At 44.4% G+C, this 22,265-nt stretch overlaps 1 protein-coding gene across 2 annotated transcripts in view; it reads right to left on the reverse strand.

Moving 5' to 3' along the window:
* Positions 1 to 22,265, reverse strand: part of ANO2 (anoctamin 2) — a 246,767-nt gene that overhangs the window by 107,955 nt on the left and 116,547 nt on the right. Inside the window, exons 11-14 of one of the 2 annotated variants that reach the window (XM_040979007.1) lie at positions 17,153 to 17,313; positions 12,238 to 12,320; positions 6,395 to 6,406; positions 6,061 to 6,171 (exon numbers count right to left, since the gene is read on the reverse strand). In XM_040979007.1, coding sequence (XP_040834941.1) covers positions 6,061 to 6,171; positions 6,395 to 6,406; positions 12,238 to 12,320; positions 17,153 to 17,313 — 367 coding nt within the window. The remainder of the gene's footprint in view (positions 1 to 6,060; positions 6,172 to 6,394; positions 6,407 to 12,237; positions 12,321 to 17,152; positions 17,314 to 22,265) is intronic. The other variant, XM_040979008.1, reaches the window with a different exon arrangement.

Below are 22,265 nucleotides of genomic sequence, written 5' to 3' on the forward strand. Positions count from 1 at the left end.
CTCTGCCCCATACACTTTTCTCTCTAAACCTCAGTGTGTCACCGGGGAGAGGAAGAGCATAATGGCTGTAAGACTCAAGTAAGATAAAACTGCTCACTCCCTGTACAAATTGAACAGTATAAATGTTACTGCTGCAACCTTATCATTTTTTAAAAAGATTTATTTTTTATTGGAAAGGCGGATATACAGAGGAGGAGAAGAGATGGAGAAGATCCGGCATCTGATGGTTCACTCCCCAAGCAACCGCAACAACCAGAGCTGAGCCAATCAAAAGCCAGGAGCCAAGGGCTCCTCCAGGTCTCCCATGCAGGTGCAGGGTCCCAAAGATTTGGGCCGTCCTCTACTGCTTTCCCAGGCCACAAGCAGGGAGGTGGATGGGAAGCAGGGCCACTGGGATACGAACCAGCGCCCATTTGGGATTCCAGCGCGTTCAAGGTGAGAACTTCAACCGCTACACTACCACACTGGGCCCACAACCTTATCATTTGACATTCTACCTGTGCCTCAACCTTAACAATCAATAAAAGATAATATAAGAATGCCAAAATAGGGCCCAGCATGGAGCCTAGTGGCTAAAGTTCTTGCTTTGTGTTCGCTGGGATCCCATATAGGTGACGGTTCATGTCCCAGCTGCTCCACTTCTCATCCAGCTCCCTGCTTGTGGCTTGGGAAAGCAGCCAAGGACAGTCCAAAGCCTTGGGACCCTGCACCCATGTGGGAGACCCAGAAGAAGTTCCTGGCTCCTGGTTTCTGATCAGCTCAACTCAGGTCGTTGCAGCTACTTGGGAAGTGAGTCAGCAATTGGAAGATCTTTCTATCTCCTTCTTTCTGTAATTCTGACTTTCCAATAAAAATAAATATATGTTTTAAACTGCCATTATATCAAAGTAAGGGGACAGTTCAATCTCTCCAAAATTGATTACCAATATCATCCTAGCACATTAATGTAGAAAAGTGCCAACTCAGAACCAGAGAAGTCACATAATCCAACCTTTCCTTGGGACAGCGGAGGCAGAAGAGGCCCAAGTGGGGTTCAGCTGCCTGGGGAGAGCACCAACGACTGTTAGCCCAGGATTCCACTCTGCCCACTTCTGCCAACCTCTCTGGATTTGTCAAATTGTCCTCCCCATGGTGTCCCTGCCGTTACCACCCCATTACCCAAAGAACATTTCCTTTCAGATCAGCATCACTTGCATAAGAAGCACACTATTCTTATGAAAATCTTATATGAGGAGTTGAAAATAAAAACAGCAATGGGACATAGCTAACATCATACTTTATGGTAAAAAGGGTAAAATATGTTTTCCTAATACCAAAAAGAAAGTACATTCCTACGACTTCTACTCAATACTGCACAAGAGACTTTACTGAGAAAGAGCTAGAGGAAGAATATATGCAGATTCAAAAGGAAGAAATAAAACTGTTTATAGACAAATGTTATGATCATATAAATGGAGAACTCCATTATATGCATTAAAAACTATTAGAATAGGGCCCGGCACGATGGCGCAAGTGGTTAAGGTCCTTGCCTTGCACACCCGGGATCCCATACGGGCGCCGGTTCTAATCCCGGCAGCCCTGCTTCCCATCCAGCTCCCTGCCTGTGACCCGGGAAAGCAGCAGAGGACGGCCCAAGGCTTTGGGACCCTGCACCCGTGTGGGAGACCCGGAAGAGGCTCCTGGCTTCGGATCGACATAGCATCAGCCATTGTGCTCACTTGTGGAGTGAATCAGACAGAAGATCTTCCTCTCTGTCTCTCCTCTCTGTATATCTGCCTTTCCAATAAAAAAAATAAAATAAATCTTAAAAAAAAACCTTAGAATAAATGAATTCAGAAAGGGGTTGGATGGAAGATCAATATACAAAAGTTATACGTCTTTATATTACCAACTGAACAATCCAAAAATAACACCAAGTGAACAACTACATTGGCAATAGCAACAAAATAAAATAAGCATCAGTAAACTTACACAATGAAGACTTTAAATATTACTGGGAAAAAATATCTAAGTAACTGGGAAACTACACCTCCATTCCTTTTATTCACCAAGCCTTGGTTCCAGGGCCCCTACTGAAAGCAGAATCAGACGCTTAGGTCCGCTATGCAAAGTTGAGAGACATTTGCATATAACCTTCGCATATCCTCCTCACTCTTTAAATCATCTGTAGATTATTTATGATAACAACACAATGTCAATTCTACAAAAATAGTTGTGTACTAGAATAATTACAAGGAAAAAATCCTGTACATATTCATGATGGATGCCAATTTTATTTCTGAATGCTCTCAATCCATGGTTGGTTGAATTCGTGGATGTGGAATCCACGGACACAAAGAACTAATTGCAATGTGTCCTCAGAATAGAATATTTGCTATTAGGAAGATGAGAGTACTTCCCAACTCAATCTACAGACTCAAATCAACCCTTATAAACACCTTGGCTTGCTTTTCTGTTTGTTTTTGTTTTTTTTTTTTTTCAGAATTGGCAAGCTGGTGATGAAATTCAAATGGAACTACAAAGCATTAACTAAAAAGAATTATAAGCAATTTTGAAAAGAAAAGCTCCACGATGCCCCATCTTGAAACTAACTGTACAGGCACAATAGTGAGGCATGTGTGGTACTGGCCTAAGAGAAGATTTACAGGTCATATAAACTTCTACATTACATTTAGCTCATTTTTCATGAGGGTGTCATGACAACTCAGTGGGGAAAACAGCAAGTGGTGCTGGGACAACTATGAATTTAGGCCCCATTCATACCGAGAATCTAACTCAAAAAGGAATTCTAAAACTAATCATAAGAAGTAAAATCAGCTGTGAGTCTATCAAGCAATGCTTGCTTAGATATGGCACTAATGCACAACTGGCAAAAGGAAAAACAGATACGCATACATACACATATATTTATATATGTATAATATATGTGTGTACACACACATAAATCATAGTTTATGTATATAATATATGTGTTGTACACATACACACATTAATCTCACAGGGGCAGGCATTTGCCACGTCAGTTAAGATGCTAGACCCCACGTCAGAGTACACACGTCAGTTGGGACAGCTAGACTCCATGTCAGGTTCCACATGTTTGAGCTCTGCGTCAATTCCAGCTTCTTGCTAATGCTAGGAGACCACAGGTGATGGGTCCAGTACTTGGTCCCTGCCCACAGGGAGCCCAGAGTGAGTGCTGAGTGCCTGGTTTCAGGCTGGCCCATCACAGGTATCTGGGGGAGGAGGGGAGAGAACCAGCAGATGGAATATCTGTCTACGTGTCTGTCTTATTGCCTTCTTCAAAAGGTTGTCTATAAAGTTACCATAGGATCCAGCAATTCTCCTCTAAGATATACACCCAAACATATGAAAACATATAGCCAAACAAAACGTGCACACAAATGTTCATCATAGCTTCATTCGTAAAGGTGGGGGTCACCCTAGTGTCCACCAACTGATGGATGCACAAGTTCAATGAGGCAAATGTAGAACTGAAATGTTATCTGGCAACCAAAAAAACCTGAACTATTCAGAGATATATTACAAAATGGATGATTTTAAAAAATGTTCTGACTGTAAGAAGTTCCAGAATACATGATATACAATTGCATGTACGTGAAAATCCAGTTAGGAAAATTTGTAGAGACAGAAAATGGATCAACTGTTGTCCGGAATTTGGCACCTGCTGGGTATAACATTTCTTTTGGGTAACAAAAAAAATGTTTTTAAATAAACCATTTTAAAATGTTTTAAACTTAGTTAGTGGGCACAAACGTAGGATATACTAAAGGACACCGAACTGTATACTTTCAATGGGTGATTTTTAGGGTATGTGAAAGAAATCTCAGTAACAATGTTCTTTTAAAGAAAAAGCACCTGATAGCTTTAAAATTTAGAACACAGTGAGCCTTGCAGATCAGCTGGAGCTGGGTTTGATTACCAGCCATCCAACTGCTAGCTACGTGGTCTTGGGCAAGTTCCTGTACCATTCCAAGCTTTTAGTCTTGCAGCAGGAAGGAAAGCAGGAGAGGAGGGGACATGCAGCTTCAGAGTTACAACGAAGGCACAGCCCAGGGGACTGTCTGGAGAGAAAAGCAAAACATCCAGGACCACCAACTTTACTGGATTCTTAACCCCATGCATTCGCCAGAAAATGGTGCCTTTCCTAAATACACACACACACACAATGCTGCCCCCGAGCTAAGGTTAGGTGTGGGTTATAGTGTATACTATGCTATGCTATAATCACAGTAAAACTACAACTCTGTCTGCAGCTAAGAGCAGCATCCCTCAGAAAACAGCATGTGTGCCATCTTTATCTTCCACCTATGGCCAGATCTATAGCAAGAACAGAAGCATTTACAATATTAATGGAACTCGAGGAACACAAGAAGGATCCTGACCATCCAATCCCAGGCCACTGTTACTTTATACTAACTCACCTGGGAAGGTCATTTCCCCCCAGCACCTAGAAGGCATTAGATGCTTTGAGCTTTGCCTTTTCAACAGCATCATGCAAATAGAGGCTGAATGCTAAAACGTAAACATATGTATCATTCATAATGCATTCAGATGTTTCTTAATTATTCATGGTTCCTGAAAGTTATTGGACCTATCATGCATACATATCCCAGCAATGTTTATATTAGAACCAAAGCCTCAAGTGCACACAGCTCCAGCTCCTTGGCATTCCCGTCTATGGAATTAAAATTAAATGAGTCCGTGGTCAATAAAAGTTACATGTGATTTCCATAAAATTATCTATTGTATATTGCTCAGGGTAGAAGAGGTGGTGGAGAAAGAAACATGGAGTGGCTGAACTGGCAGAACAGAATGTGTACTCTCTGATGAGCAGGGCAGGGTAGCTCAACTATCCAAGGAATGAATTCATTATTTCCCTGAATAATTGGTGGTCTTGAACTTATTCTTCATCTTGGGGGGGGGGAAACTCAGAGGGCCTCTTTCTGTCTTCTGTTTTAGCTTGTAATTTTTTTTTAAATGCCAGTATTCCAGGCTCCAAATCATCACATTCTTCTGTTTTGATGCCTGCATACATTTGCATGTTAACATGAATGGTTCCAACTTACTGAACATAAAATGAAATGAAATTTGAATTCAAGTCCAATATGGAAAAAAGACACATGTGAAAACAACAGATTTTTCAATCCTGTTGAATTTTTTCAAGAATCAGATTTGGAAAGACATAAACACACACACATACCACATCTTCTAACTTCAAAGAAGGATAGTAGTCAGGTACTTACAGTCAGCTATTGCCAAAGAGGATCCCACACCCATATAGCTCCTCTGTGCGCGCACACACACACACACACACACACACACACACACACACACACACAGAGAGTGACAATAACAAGCACTATGAATATTTGCAGTTCATAGGACAGATTCTGAAGTGTTTTGATGACTGAATTCCACCATTAAACTCAAAAATTGGACTCAGGGGACAAGTTCACCATCATATTGCTGCCTTTGGGGAGGCCCACCCAGGTAAAAGGAAATGTAAGGAACATCATGGGTGCAGGTCAAGAAAATGCAGCCATGAGTTTGCCTCTGCCAACCCTGAAAGCCCCTGGAGCCAGTGCCTCAGGAAGGCAGTACAACAGTGTCAGGTGCAAGACAGTGGAACAAGCAGCCCTGGCTTGGAAGCCCAGATCCACCCTCCATGGGCTACTGTGAGACCCCTGGCAAATGCCTTCATCTGTAAGACACTACTGTTTTTCAAGGGTTTCCATTGACAAAAAACAATAGTACCAGCCTGATGGATTGAAGAAAAATGGATACAGTGGTGGGTCTTTTTGTTATTTAGAATTGAAGTGGTGACCTGCAGAGAAATGAGGCCTGAAACTCCTTTTCCCCCAGAACAGAAACTCCAAGAGCTCTGACTTCCAGACAGTGAACAGTGTCAGTCCTCTTCTCACCCGGTCCCATATTACTTGCCTGCACATCCCAATTTCCTGTCATGCAGGCGTTCCAAATACAACGACCACCCATCTTAACAAATAAAGGGAATGCTCTGTGACAGGTGCCAAACCTTACCTCATCTTCACTCCCAATGGTGTTTGCATCTAATTTCTGCACCACCGACTTGTCACTTTCCTTTAGCATTTTCTCTCGAACTTTAGTTTCATACTCGGGCCGGGAATGTTCCTAAACCAAAGAGCCAGAGAGTGGTTAGTAAACGGGAAGAAGAGTAACCTTGGCCTGTGGGTTAAGATCAGACACAAGAACAACGAAAGGCAGGGTTTAGGACGGGATGCCATCGGACACGAAGTGCCACACCACTCACAGTCAAAGGGTGTCTAGACCAAGAACACATTGTGAGGGAGAGAAAAGGGAGGCACAACACTTGTGAGGACAACGGAAATCAAACCTGAGCACGTTCCTGGGGGTGGCACCGGCATTGAGAAAGCAGAGAGGAAAAGTTAACCAGGCAGCTGATAGGAAGAGATGTGTGCTTTGCACAGCCGTTTGACCAAAGGCACAAGGAGACATCTGGTCACCCCCCACATTCCACAAGCTATCTTTCCACCTCAGTTTTTAACTTACAAGCAGCCAAGTCCCAGCTGGAAAAACAGATGTGTCCCACAGCTGGAAGCAAGGGCAACAACAAAACTGCTTCCTTGCGCCGTTACTCAGTGAGCTACAATGGTGACCAGTAAACATCAAAGTCAAAGATGAACATGGGGAATCTTAAAACTCACTTGCTCGGACCTGTTTCCTGTATGGCCTAGGTGAGTCACTCATTGGCAAGCACACGGATGCTCAGGAGACCTCACTGGGCCATTCAGCCGTGTAACCGTGAACTGTGAGTCACCAAGCATGGGAAAGAACACCTAACTCATCAAGAGGACTCTGGTCAAATCAAATTAAAGCAGATGCCGGGCAGGAGGCTGCATGATTCACTTCAAAGGGAATGCAACAGTGTACACCTGGCCTCCTTGGCAGGTCTTCCCTGTAGCTTCCAGCTCCAGGACAAATATCTACAGGTATGGAGATTTTGTGTGCCTGCATCATTTGCCGGTTACGCGTAGGCAGGGGTTCAGGTGCTACTGGCTTGTAGTGGGCTCTGTTCTTCAGAGAACACACCTGTCTTTATCCCTACCCTACTGTCAGATTCCAGAGGCCAGCAAGCTTGGCTTCTTCCCTGTCTCTGGATTTCCTAAGACATCATGAAACTACAGGAAGAGACCATTTAAGCCACTAACTGGTAGAACCAATAAAACAGCAGATGATGTTTAAGTCCGTCCCTCATCACCCAACTTTGAGGATTTATGGGTCCCACCCCTTCCAGGAGGCCTTCTCTAACTGTTGCAACATAGCTAGGGGGCAGGATCTCCTCCCTCCCTGGATTCCTAAACGTTTATAGCTTACACCAACACTGTAAGTCTCGATTACATACATTTCTTTAGTCCCTGCCCTTTAGTATTTCCTTACATGCGAGTCTTCTTGTCCTCACAAGAGGACTGGCTACCTGCTCTGTATCATTTCACGTTCCTTGCCATAACTGGCACTCTGCAGAACACAGACACCTCTAAATGCTTACAAAGTTGCTGGATTGCTTCTCTTCCTTCCATCCATTCTCCAGCATGGAGAATTGTACATTTCCCAAGATGTGTGCTGAGCAAGTGTGAGGTACAAAAGGACTCAAGGGTCTAAAAGACTGGAAAATACCACAAGATGTGCTGCCTTTTGTTGTCAGAGTCAAAGGAAGGAAGGAAAGAGGGAGGGAGGGAGGGAGGGAAGGAAGGAAGGAAGGAAAGAAGGAAGGAAAGAAGGAAGGAAAGAGGGAGGGAGAGAGGGAGGGAAGGAGGGAAGGAGGGGAAGAGGGGGGAAGGGGAGGGGAGGAGCAAAGAGAAGAGAGGAGGCAGGGAGGGAGAAAGGAAGGAGAAAATAAAAGACAAGACAGGAAAAAGTAAAGCAGAAGCTCTACTGGCGGGACACCTGCTTCATTTTCTTGAGGCCTTTGTTTCCCACAGGGCTCCTGCAGGGATCTTTTGAGAGGCAAAGTCTGAAATATCCTCCATGGCATGTGAATCCAGTGGAAGTTTTTCATTTAAAATCGTGGCAGTCTCTTTTGGTGTGTACCATATACTGAGTCCTTAAAATCCTACAAGCCACAGTGCCTTCTCCTTTTCCTACCCTGCAGAGGGGCTGAGGAAGTGTCCCGCCCGGCTGACTGGGAGAATGTTTTTCATTCTTGACATCACCCCAAAGGCTTCCTCAGGTCACTCTAGTTGTGGCTATGTCCTGTCTCATCCACACCATGTCCCTGTTCATATAGACCCTCATGTGGTTCAAACAAGCCCAACACTCTCAGAACACAGTGTCAGAGTCTGAGACGCAGAGCACTTGCAGACTGCTCTGCACCTTGACAAAGGCTGGTCAGACCAAGCTTTCCATGTGTGCAGGTCGGACAAGGTTATAACAGATTCCTTCAACAGCAGGACCACAAAATTCCTTGCCAGGGCAGAATCAGGAACCAGAGAGGGTTGCTTTGCCATACCACATCATGGGCAGATCAACCATATTCCTGATGTTGATTTCCCAGTCTCAACCTCCCCCCACAAGACTCTGGGAACTATTTCCACTAGCTCAGTCTTTCCCAGGAACTAACTTGGAGCAAGTACCTTGCCCAAACACAGGACTGTCCTTAGCTGATGAAACGATACAATCTAGATACACATTCTGGAAATACATGTCCTCAATAACGCTCTGGACACTTTAGTAGGCAGAGAAGCATTGGTGCTGGCACTGTGGACTAGTCTTCATTCTCAGAGCTTACCTCCCACTGGAGGAAGTTAGCAGGAAGCAAACCAGCACACAAACAAGACACTGGCAGACGAAGGAAAGACAGGCCCAACAGGGTAACACTTTCGCTCAGAGAAGGCAGGAATGTACAGGCCGTTGTGGAGATGGTGGGATGGGGAAGGGGTGGTGAAGAAAAGCATTCTTGACAGTGGGACTGGCCAGTGCAAAGACCAACATGAGCCTGCAGCAGAGTGAAACGCTACGTGGTTGGAAAGCCTGAGCAAGGATGCTGAGAGGAGGTCAGACAGGTAGGCAGAAGGGTTTGTTTCCTCAGCCTCCGAGGATGTCTAAAGCTTGCTATGCCTGGAGAGCGGTGGGAAAGATAAGGATGTGTTCAGAGTTCCAAGACTGCCTGGTGCATGAATGACAGAAGATACCCCAAGAAGATAGGTTGGCAACATTCTATATTAGACATTTACAGATCCCCCAGAATATGGAGGTGGCTCTGTGCTCCATATCAAAGCCTGTTTCACAGTAGGTGTTTAATGCTTGTGTTTAGAACTGAATGGAATTCTCTTTCTTAAGCAGATTAATATCCTCATTCAAAACTGAGGTACATTCAAGGAAAAGACAAGGCTGGCCTCCTTTTCTCTCACTCTGACCTGGCCCTGGGCTGCACACCGAAAGCCTATAGAGCCAACGAGCCTTGCCAGAGCCTCCCAGAGATGTCATCAAGAACAACGCTTCGCCCGTGATAAACCCTGTCTTGTCCAGGCCCCTCTTCAGCCTGCATGTGAGTTCCTTCAAAAGTATACCTCCCAGGAAGTTACCATGGCTCATTGGCTTAAACAGAACAACAGGAAACCTGGCTACAGAAAGAAAAATGGATCATAATCCCATTGCTGCCAGAGGCTTGATGCAGAGATTTGCAGGGCACTGAGTCATGACTGATGCGTTTCCATGTGACAGTGTGTTTACAAGCCCTTTGACAGGGAGATGTGCTGCCTTCCTCAACTTTTCTTTGCCGATTCACTGAGCTCGTCTCTGGCTCATACAACCTTGGATGACAGAGTTATTTCTTTTCTTTCAAAAAATTTTTAAAAATGTTTTTATTAGAAAGGCAGATTTACAGAGTAGAGACAGAAAGATCCTCCATCTACTGGCCCACATTCCAAATGGCCACAATGTCTGGAACTGATCTGACCTGATCCAAAGCCAGGAGCCAGGAGCCCCCTTGGGGTCTCCCACATGAATACAGAGTCCCAAGGACCTGGGCCATCCTCCTCTGCTCTCTCAGGCCACAAGCAGGGAGCAGGACAAGAAATGGAGCAGCTGGGAAGCAAACCAACACCCACATGGGATGCTGGTGCCTGAGGGTGGAGAATTAGCCTGCTGAGCCATGGTTCTAGGCCCCCAGAATTATTTCTTTTCTTTAAAGATATTCTAGCCCCTGGCATTAGGACAACAGAATGTACTCACTGCCTACTTCCCATACCCGACCACAACCCTCTACATATGGCCTATCCTTCTCTCTCTCTTTCTCCCTCCCTCCCTCCTCTCTCTCTCACAGACACACACAGATCCTAGGAAAAAAGATTAGAAGATAAAAACTGAAAATCCATATATTTTCTGTGAACTCTTGGAAGACCCCCTGTATGAAGAGATTTCAAAACTTGGGAGACAAAAAACAAACTTTTCTTCTAATTCAATTTGCATGAACTTCTTTAAGTACATTCGTATGTCAACCTGTTTTTGCAGGATTAGATGACATTGTCCACCACAGCAAATTTCTGTAGCTCTTTCTACTAGGAACACCAGTTTAGATATTTTCCACCAGGAAATGCAACTGCCTAATTACCCACTGCTGCTTATCATGCTAACTAATTCCAACCCTGTCTGACAGCAGAACTCACATAAATGTTCTCTCATTTGCTGCAGAATCCATGATATTTTTTAATCTCAAGATATATGGTTAACACAAAAAATTGAAGCAGAGTAGATATCATTACTCAGTACATGGTAACGGCATGGGTGCAATGGAGGGAAAACCCATGATAGCAGGGGGAAGCCACATTATTATACCTCTCTCTCTAGCACATGTAAGCAGCACAACTTGGATTGGTAGGTTCCTTCCCCACAGCTGCTCTGTGGCTCCTGCCATTTTTCAACCCATCTGCTCCAAGACAAGTTAGCTAACAACAGCATTAAGGAAGAGATGATGACACACCACAGACACAGAGACACACAGGCTGGAGAACAAGACTCAGTTGGAAATTTTACTGTCTTGGTTAAGAAATGTCAGGATCAGGGCCCAGCAGAGTAGTCTAATGGCTAAAGTCCTTGCCTTGCATGCGCCAGGATCCCATATGGTTCTGATCCCAGTGGTTTTACTTCCCATCCAGCTCCCTGCTTGTGGCCTGGGAAAGCAGCCCAAAGCCTTGGGACCCTTCACCTACATGGGAGACCCAGGAGAGGCTCCAGGCTCCTGGCTTTGGATTGGCTAAGCTCCAGCCATTGTAGCTGCTTGGGGAGTGAACCAAGAGGTGAAAGATGTTCCCCTCTGTCTCTGCTCATCCCTGTATATCTGAATTTCCAACAAAAATAAAATCTTTTTAAAAAAGAAATATCAGGATCACAAAACCTGAGATCTTGAGTCCAAGGAAAAAGTGGACACGTTGCTGATTGAATACATGGCTGCCTGAGATATCAGCAACCCTTGAAAGTTGTAGTGGTCAGGACAGAGAAAGCTGGTTGAAGTTCAAAGAAGTTGGAAGAGAAAGTTGAAGTTGGAAGAGAAAGGATGGAGGGCAGAGTGGCAGCGTAGACACTGCCTGAAGAAGGCAGAGTGGCAGGGACGAAACAACCTTGAGATGCCATGACCTAGTGCCCATCAAGTCACCAACAGTAGGGCAGGGTTGTTGGCTTTCCAGACTGTATGAGAACCTACCTTTTGCCCTTGAATTGCCCTCCAGCTTCACACACTGTATGCTGGTATGCACCCTAGTGATTCGGTGGTCCTTGTACCTTGCAAGGGCATCAGAACCAACCAGTGCCTCTGACATTTACACCTGTCTCTCTTGACCTTTGGTAGGCTTATAGAAGCATTCTGACCTACCCCTGGCCAGACGAGAGTGATTCAATCTGCTTACCTGGGTCCTTGCCATCAAGACTGCCTTCCTTCAAGCTTCTATCATCTCTCTCCCCAGAGCAGAAAATGAAAACATCTGCTTACCCATCAGCCCAATGTCTTACTGCTCAAGGGAAGAGGAGACATTTGAACTCTTGGCTGCATCGCTCATCAACCATGACTTAGTTCATGGAACAAACCTATAGCAGCAGATACGGTAAGCCCCAGCCAGCGACTGCCTGATGTGACATGAAATGCCAGTGGCTGCCTCACTTCAGATCAACTCTGCCTAATATCAAAGCAAGCAAGTGGCCGGACGAGAATGCAAGGGAGCTCACCTCTTCCTCTTCTATTCCAGTCAGGTCCCAGAAGTAGCCCAGGCGCATCTGTAGTCTCTTCCAGTTTTCCAGAAACATAGTAGCTAAAAAATAAACAATTTTTGAAGAATGGATCCTGAACACCCCTTATAAGTTCTCTTTTATAGATGGGTGACATATTATAGCCTTCAAATTTAGGGGTTCTCATGAAAGCATCTACCCCCTGCCTCCCATCCCAACTTGGAGCTGCTCAAAATATTCAACATCTAGAGGGCCAGTAGATAGACACTAAAGGGGAACACACACACACCTTTACCTACTTCCAGGTTATGAAAAGAAGGTGAATATTGGTTTGGAAAGATGAAAGAAATTTTGGAACATGAAGAAAATAAAAATATTAAGTTTTATTGATTTTTATTTACTTGAAAGGAGAGAGAGATTTTTTCCATCTGTTGGTTCACTACCCTAAATGTCTGCAGTAGCCAGGTCTGGACCAAAGCAAAGCCGAGAACCCAACACTTCAGCCACATCTCCTAGGAAGGCTTCAGGGGCTCACAGTTTTGAGCTATCATCTGTAAATTTCCCAGGATGCACCAACAGGGAGGCAGGTCAGAAGACAGCAGCCAGTGCTCCAAGTGACACTTAATACAGGGTACGGGTGTCTCAAGCAGCAGCTTAACTTGCTGCATCGCAATGCCAACCCTGTAGACATTTTTGGTATGCCTCCTCTTGCCTATGCACACACCTTCATCCTGCACCATCACCAGCAATCTTTCTTTTGTTTCTCATCTCTTTCTGTCTCAATGCTACCTTTTCTAGGCTCAGATCAACTCATCGTGAGATTACACAACAGCTCCTTATAGACCGATACAACTCCAGATTCTCAGCCTTCCAACCCACCCGGCACGCGGCTGACAAAGTAATTTCTATAACCAGCATTCACTCATGCTTTCCTGTCTAGCAGCTATCTGTTCAAGGCCTATCATATGTATGCCTGAGTATGCCTGCCCCACCCAAGGCCCCCTGAAGGAAAAGCCCAGAGTGCTCTAGGAAAAACCATGGTATCCCTGGCATCATCGTCCTATAGCCATGATGTGATGAACACTTCATCTAGGCCTACGGATAGACCAATCATATTCTCTTTTCAGAAATCAAAATAAAGTCACATAAGAAAGGGAACAATGCCACGGTTAAAATAACAGAGAAAGCTGTGGTTTCTGGAAGTTTTTCCAGCTCCAGTATCCAAGTAGGCCTGACTTTATCTTATCTTCTATACCCATAACATTGCCTCTTGCTTTCTTACAATAAATCTCTTGTTCTTTTGAACAAGCTTAAGTGAATTTTTTATTAAATTTTTCTTTGTTTGAAAGGTAGTGAGACAGAAAGATCACTCCCCAAATGCCTCCAAAAGCTAAGACTGGATGAGGCTGGCGCCAAAAGTTCAGAATCCAATCCAGTTCTCATGCAAGTTGGCTTCAGAAGAACCCAAGAACTTCAGCCAACACCTGCTACATTCCAAGTGTGCATCAGCGGGACACTACAACTAGAAACAAAGCCAGAATTTTAACCCAGGCACGCTGGTATGGGTTGTGGCTATCCCAAGTGACAGCTCAGACTTTTTATCAGGAAAGATTTTTTTTTTGCAAGCCTTAGGAAGGACACAGATAATCAGAAGGTGCAAAAGAGGAGAGCTTCCTGCCAGAAGAGGCATTTGGGCTGAGGGTTGAAGAACAGAGGCGTTTGGGAAGTGAAGCAGGGTGAGGAGGAGTATGCTACCACTCCACTGCCTATACTTCCAATGGATCCTTGTGGCCCCAGTTCTGCTTTCTGGACACTACAATTCTGTGAATGCCTGGCCCAACTCATCTACCGAAACTACACCCACTGACCATCAGTACACATGACACCTGCATCACTGTTGAGCCCACAACTTGATCAAATTATTCCCTTCTCCTTCTCTATTTACCTGTTTCCTCCCATCACCTCCCCTGACCAGATCAAGTCTCCCTCTTCCATAAACTCACACCTCATTCACATGTGGTCCTCTCCTATTCCACTCTCCTGCTGCCCTCAGGATCATAGTGTCCCTGGAAAGAAGAGGAACTGGCCACTCCCGAAGGCCACCTCTGCAGCTCTACACCACCCCCTGCGAAGGGCAGGGAATGCTTCATGGAATGCCATGCTTTTCCACTCACCACCATTTTGGGTCTCTGTCATAACAAAACAGCGAATGCTGCCTGAGCTCTTAGCTACCTACATTTGCCTCATGCACAACACAGAACAGAGCCTAACAAACATCAAGCATTGGGAAAATACTGTTACTCATAGGTAACTTTGCAGTACTTGCAGGCATTTGCACTAAATGGATGGCTTTGTCCCTTGAATTTGAGACTTTTTAAAAAATAATTCAGTGCTTCCTGACCTCCTGACACTGGTATTGGCCTGAGGATGACCCGAGAATAGAGGAAAGTCGTTCTTCCTATTGCACTTCCCCATATCTGAGAATGGAGGTTCTCATCGCCAGAGTTCAGGGTCTGCATGCAGGGAAGATGGTGAAAACGGAAGATAAGGGTGAAGGAGTAAGAAGAGAGGAGTCAAGAGACTGAGGGCAGACACCACACCTTCTCAGAGCAGTGCACAGGTCCTGGTGCCTACTCCACGCCAGGCACTCTGCTAGGTGCTTTGCACACATACCTCCAATTGTAATGAGAACATAAAGTGGGGTCTAATTTATCCCATGTACAGAGGAGGACAGTGATGCCCAAAGATTAAGTAAAGTGCTTGAGACAACACAATCCCTTGCTCATGGATACTGATTTCAGTGACAGAGCCAGGTTCACACGTACTTGTTGCGAGATGTGCAGTTAACAGGGAGCACCAGTGAGACACTTAGAACTACCTGACCCCTGGGTTGCTGTGCTCAGTCCCTGCTCAGTGAAAGGTTCGGAAATCCCATGTTTGTATTTGCCTTTCTACAAGGTTTCAGTGTCATGGGATTCAGGTCTGAAGACCCCAACAGACTCTAGTCCTCCCTGACCTTCCATCTCCACAACCCCTTCTCTTACTGCCCCCAAGAGCCAGTCTCCTGCACGAAACCAACTTGTTCTTGGTTTGTTTTTGGCAGGCCCGGCACAGCACTCGTAATCACAATAATCACAGTAATGAGAGGCATTACTATTATTTTTAATTGTAATTTGTAGGCAGTAATGCCCAGGGGCTTTTGGCTGCTGTAACCAAATACACAATCACATTAAAGCACAGTGAGGCTGTTAGGAAACAAAACAAAACCAGCCCTGCCCTCTGCCAGGAAGCTCTGACACAATCCTGCCCCTTTGTGCTTTTCCAGGGCTGGGGATAGTAAATTATTGAGGATCCCAGAAGGGGTGGAGAGTATCTTGCTCTTTACAGTTACGGAGGAAAGACAAGAGGCTGTTGTTGCAACTTGAAACCAGAAAGTCTAATTGAAAATTAAGTTTCACTAAAACTGGGGGTTTGGTGTCCCAGCAAAATTCTTGAGGGACCACGAACCTAGAGTATATAAGCTTTGACCATTCAACAGTTGCAACAATTGCAGCACCAATGAATGGGAATTAAGGTTCCATGTGGTACATAAGTACAAAAATAACGAATGTATATTCTGGCTTCCGAATCAGTTCAAGTCTACCCTGAGTTCACTGTAAGATTCCCCTGTTTAGTGAGAAGACACAGAGCTACCTATGACTTCCCAGGCGTCAGGCTCCAACTTCAGGGTCTCCTCCTAATCCTTCCTGTGAACAGTTCCTAGGCTATAGGGTCACAAGTAAGAAGCGGGTCACTGCCCATGTGTTCCTGGGAAGACAGAGTAGAATTCCCCCTAGAAATGGTCCTTGGTGGCCTGGCAACACGGGGATCTTTCCAGGCAAGTTCAGTCTCACCCACATAAAGGTCGCCACAGACAAAGGAGGAAAGTTGTATTCCAACATTTCAGGTAGCAGTCTCCCCCTCCTCCCCTTTCTTCACATCTTGGGGACATGTGACTCCGTGCCCCACCCTGGTGGATCCTCCAGGCTCCACGGAGGCAGCGATGTATCACACAGCTTCGGCAGCAGGATCATGGTCCTGGCTGGCTGTGACACAGTGAGAAGGCTGAGCATGCCAAAGTGACTCACTCACCGCTTGGTCCACATTCAGTGGGGAGTAAAGAGCAGTGACCACTCAAATGAAGTTGAAAAAATGTTGGCTAGTCCCATTTTTTAATATGAATGGGTGTGTTTTCTTAGAAATGCTCAGCTGCCACAGGGTGGTTGTTCTAGGTTGCTCTGATTTGTAAAAAACAAGAGTATGTATTTGGAACAGGGTGGATCAGATGGCTCAGAGAAAGTTAACTTCCTTGACACTCTAGCAGCAAGCAAGAAGCAGGGAAATGAAGGAACTACCTATTCTTCTTACTCACAATCCCTGTAGGGGGAATATTGAAAACTCCACTCTGGCATGGAATACAACCTCTGTTGCTTTACATTCCTGACTTCCACAAGTAACACTGAGCCTTCAGTAAGGCGAACAGCACAGCTGTGCACTAATTGTGCGGCTCCAAGAGTTCAATATTGCACTACACAGTATGTGCAGTTTTCCATAATTAACAAAACATACCTGCAGACCCCTTATGAATATGCTAGATGTTTTTCAAATATTCATTGGCTCACGTTCTTCATAGATCATCCATCAGGCTAGTACAGAGCCAACATTGCTATATCCATGAGCAAACAGGTAAGTCCAAACAGGTTAACTATTCATATTTCTATCCACACATATCGGTAAGGAGAAATACCTCAAAATGCCTCCTGAGATAGGAGGACAAATGCTGAAGCAAACTGAAAGCTATGAGTTTGAGGGCTTGGTCATCATATCCCTGTGACAAAGGACAAGCCACAGAAGCATCACAGGAAGGATAACTTACCCCACAGAGCCATGAAGATGGAGAAGAAGACAGTGGCAGGGTTGTCAAACAGGTGGCTGGCCCGTGCCGTTCCACAGGCTGAACTGAGGTTCCAGTAATCACAGGACTTGTCACACAGGGGACACATGGTGAAGGCATTCTGCTGGTCACACATCTCTTTGCTGCAGTAGACAGAGGGTGCTGGGTCAATCGGAACTCAAACAGGACCCCTTACTCAAACCATCCCCTAAACATGCCTCATCTCCAATCTATCAACTTCATAAGTGAAACATTAGAGTGTTGGGATCAGATTATGCACCTTGAGAATATGGCTATTTGACCCCAACCCAAAACTGATGGGCCACTTTGCAAAATATGGATCTCCTTTTCATTGAAAATGGTCCAGAAAGCCAGTGACCAATACATTGGGTGATGCCTTAAATTAGCCCTCCAAAATGTGTCAAGTCTATGAAGTTGGTGGGTAAACACTTCACCAGCCCGAAACTGGCTCTTGCCCTCTTGTTCAGGCTGTTTTGTCAACTCCTGCTGGTTGTCTCATGAACATTCCATGTTGTCCAAAAGCAGAGACAAGCATAAGCATAAAGCCAGGTCAATGCCACGTGAGGAAGAACAGAATAGATCTGGGTTGGAAGCCCCTTTCGAAGAGCAGTAACCATCCGGCTCTTTATGCATCAATAATGCCTAACTTCAAGCTACTAAGAATTGTCAAAACCATCGCAAGGTATCGGGGAGCAGTGAAAGAGCCAGGCAAATTCTTCCCAGATCTAGATCCTCTGATCTTTGGAGTGAGCCCATGAATCAAATAACCCCTAATGAAATGACTATATCTGAAATTCCCTTCACTGTTTCAGTGAACAGCTGCTGCTAATGTATTTAGCCCCCTACTGAACACCTCAAATCAGAACCACAGAACTCCAAGAGCTGATTGGCTTACCCAATATCCCTGCACACTATATACCAGTAGGAAAAGGAGTGACCACATCATTCTGGTGAGCAACATCCCTGCAGGGAAATGATGGAGGTGTGGAGAGCAAAGAGTGGAGCAGTTCATGGGTGGGAAGCACTGGCTGTTCCCACTGTTAGAGACACAGTCATGGCAGGTGGGGAGTCCTGTGTTGAAAGCCACAGCTATGCTTGCTACATAATGGGGCAGCAGAGGGTGCTACAGCTCATGGTTGACAGGTGGGAGGTTCCTGCCTGGGGTAGGGAACTGGTTAGTGCCCTGTGTGCTGAGAGAGTCCTTGAAATCAAAGTGATGCCTCAGGGGAGCGATTTCCCTTTCATTAAGAAGTTGAAAGGAGGGTGATTTACAGAGAGTTGTCACTTCTTGTCAAGTCCCAACTTCTAGGCTGCTTTTGTTAATGAGCTATTAAGTCCATTGCAGGGAAACTCTGTGTGAGAGAATGGAAACTCCAGTTCCTTGCTGCCTTGCACCTGCACTCTCCATTGGTAAGTGTCAATCAGTGTGACTCATTCACATCAAGAATATTACACAGTGAGATCTTAATGAGTAAAATGATGCTCAGGTGGAATCAGCACTGAACGATGGGCAACTAGAAAGCTAGGCTTGAACAAATGCCCACTGCACAGGTATTACTACTTGCGAAGATAGTACCCCATTACAAGGCAGATAAAAATGGTCCATATGAATTCTGCCCCAGAGCTTTGCTATCAGCTGTGTCTGAGAACATGGAAGCTCCTCAGTGCTGCCCATCGTCAGCAATACAGTCTGGAACTGCATCTTGCAAACAGGAGGTGCAGGACCACACACCTGCCTGGGGACATCTACGAAAACACAAGAAATCTGAGTTGGCCACCTGTGACAGCAAAAGGTGCTCTGTAAGTAAAGGGAGTATGCACTGATGGAATGTATAATATCGCAAGCCGGTAATATAACTGTGGACTATCGTTATTAGGTGCTGCGTGCTGCTCATGATTGCACGGACTACACTTTCATACAACTGGCAGCACAGGAGGCTTCCTACACTCAGGACTGACCTCTTAACAGAGATACTATGCTGGCTATATTGTCACCAGATGACAGGAATTACTTAACCCCACAATGACTTAATGGGCTTACTACTGAATATCTGATCGGTCATTGACCAAAAACATCGTTATATGACACAAGAGTGTGTGTGTGTGTGTGTGTGTGTTAGGGAATTCACTTTGTTCACAGGGTTTTTTGTTTGTTCAGTTGTTTCATTGGTACCTGTTTGTGTTGGTTTTAAGCACAGACTGGGTGAGACAGTTTTCGTCAAAGGGAGAAAAAATTTGGGTCAACTCCACCCACTTCAATCTAGTCAATGTGAAAAGGTCAGAAAGGAAAGAAGTACTAGTACACTGTCTTGGTGCAAAGCAAAGCTGAAACGTCAATGCTGTGGAAACCAGTTTTTAAATTTCCACATGGATGCCGAGCAGCCATTTGTACAAAATGGCTGTACTGATAGCACAGATTCTGCCTAAATCACTTGCATTAAAGCCAGAATTCTTTAGATGCTGGGGGTGAGGGAGGAGATAAATTCAAACAATTTAAACAAAATTCTGGAGAAACTGTCTCTAAATGACATCAAGAAGACTGTATTCCCTAGGAGAGGCTGCCTCTAGAAGAGCTACAGGAGTTGAAGCCCACTGTCAGCTCACATCTGGGTTACTCACTCGTTGCATTTTTACAGACTTGCAGTGAGGCGTAACTGTGCCTACCAACTTACTGGTGTCTGTCTTCCATCTACAGCTTTCTCTGGAAAGCATAAGCAGCTGATAAATGACCTGACAATCAGCTACTTTAAAAACAATTACTTTAAAAAAATGAGACAAGAAAGAATACCCCAATACTATCTGCCCTTATACATACTTCACAGATGAAACTCATCAATTGGTAAGTAGAAAAAGTTTTATAGATCCTTTATTTACACATGGGGTTATTACTTATGTTTCCATTTACTTCACATACCAAAATTGTTGTGAATGAAATATACCATTTAAAGTTCCAGATAATTAACACCAATCTTCTAATTTTGATATTGTGCTATAGTTAGTGAAGACAAAACAATTGGGAGAAATTGGATAAAATGTCTTCTGGGCCTCTCTATGCTATCTTTGCAACTTCCTATGAGTCCATAATTTTCTTTTTCCAAAACAAATAAAGCTTTCATACGTGACATAGTCACCTCCAGATTTGATGCCCAATTAGCAATGTCTACAAAAACGCAGGACAGACCCCTAAAGAACACGAACTTGTTTGGATTCAACATTGGGACTTAGAGACTGTTCCTTGGTTGGTGAAGCATAGCATTTTGTGAGCTTCTACCAGGTCTATGGAACTTGAACTTGTGATGGATACACAAGTACACTTAGAAGGCAGCCTTTAAAAAAATCTAGGTAAAATATTTGATTTTTTTTTTTCCATTCATATCTTTCTGATTTGCCACAGCATGGCATGAATCAGTTAATATTTTAATTTTATAGAAGTCAATTTCAAGCAATTTTTGCTCTGATAGCAGCATGCAAACATATCTACACACTCATCTCCACAATCTCACACAAAAGGACTAGAAAAGTAAATTGGAAAATTGTGTAATGTGAAAGAACTGCATGTGTGCTTCAGTTTCTAACATCAAATACGTTTATCTTTCAATTCTACCTTTTCCACAAACTTCTTGAAGTTCCTTCATATAACTAAAATAAATCTCCTGAAACATTTATCCTTCCTTCTTGCAACAAATATTCAGATTTCATTTCATTGTAGCCTACTCTTTTTCTAATTGCTCATTAAAAAAAAATAACCCACCAAATTGATGCCACAACCCAACAATGGGGCTGTTAGCCATAGACCTTGCTTACCCCAACGAGTAGCATGGTACATCTGCCTGGGTGACAACCACATTGCACATGTGTATCATCTCTGCACACGTGTGAGTGTGAATGTGTGGTGTGCGTGTCTGCATGTAGACACGCAACGACCACATGGGCAGACAGACCATTGCCATTTCCAGCTGTGGTGGTGGATACCACATGGGTTGTCCTGATGGGAAACAGCAGCACACTAGCACCCCACACAGGGTACTGGCTCTAGTTCCCTTAGCAGAACACTGGGCTTTGAAACTTTTGAATGCTTTGGGTTGTGTTTTCTGAGAACTGACCAAGAGGAGCGGAGCCTTCTGAATGACCTCAACTGCTTATCACAAAAAAGCCAAAGCTTCAGAGCAGGAGGCAACAGAGTTCAACTCCAAGCTGCAAGAGTTATTAGCTCGGGAATTCGAACAGTTGAAGTGACCTGATTTGGCTTCAGTGTCTTCCTCCACTTAATAATAGCTATCTTATGGAGTTTACAACACTGATTTTTTATAAGACCAAAGAAATTTGGTATTCCAAACCAACATGGCACCTCTCCTGGAAACGGAAGGTGTAGGATAAAATGAGCCCTTCCTCCCTCCTAGAGGATGAGCTGGAGAAGACAGACCCCTAATGACCTCACTCCTGTGACAAATACTCCAAAACCCATGAATAACTCTGGATATTACTGTCGGATAACTCTGGAACTTCATACACAAGACTATTTGAAATCCTTGCTCCTAACACCGAATTATTTAGTTTTATTCTACATATTGGAAACACCATCTGTACGTATTTGATCCACAACCCCTTTTCCATAGACTGCTAGTGGCAAGAACTATCTGGTTTCTGCCCATTGGGCAGGTATACTTTCCTCAAAATCACAGCACTCAGCTGTTTCTGCAGCATGGTCACTGCACATCCCTGCCCCCAAATTGCCATCCCCAGCAGCAGGAGACACCAACAACTGTTAATTGTTCTCCTCCATCTGGATCTTGAAGGAACATCACTTTTTGGTACACAAGGATCCTGTCTCACAGCCATAATTGAATGGTGCAGGACATACACCTAAATCAAACAGAGCCTACAGGACCTTCTCGTCTGAATTAACATAGCATAGCATGCCGAGATAGGACCCTCCTTGAACTTTTAGTGGTAATGTTGACTTAGAATGCATAAAAATCTATAGTGAAACCAATATACAAAATATCTTATTCTATTTTAATGCTCTGTATGCAATTCTAACCCCATTTTAGTGGTCCTTTGACCTGTCCATATG

This window comes from Ochotona curzoniae, unplaced genomic scaffold (assembly GCF_017591425.1).
Source record: "Ochotona curzoniae isolate NIBS_2020 unplaced genomic scaffold, NIBS_Ocur_1.0 contig_2927, whole genome shotgun sequence".
Lineage (NCBI taxonomy): Eukaryota > Metazoa > Chordata > Mammalia > Lagomorpha > Ochotonidae > Ochotona > Ochotona curzoniae.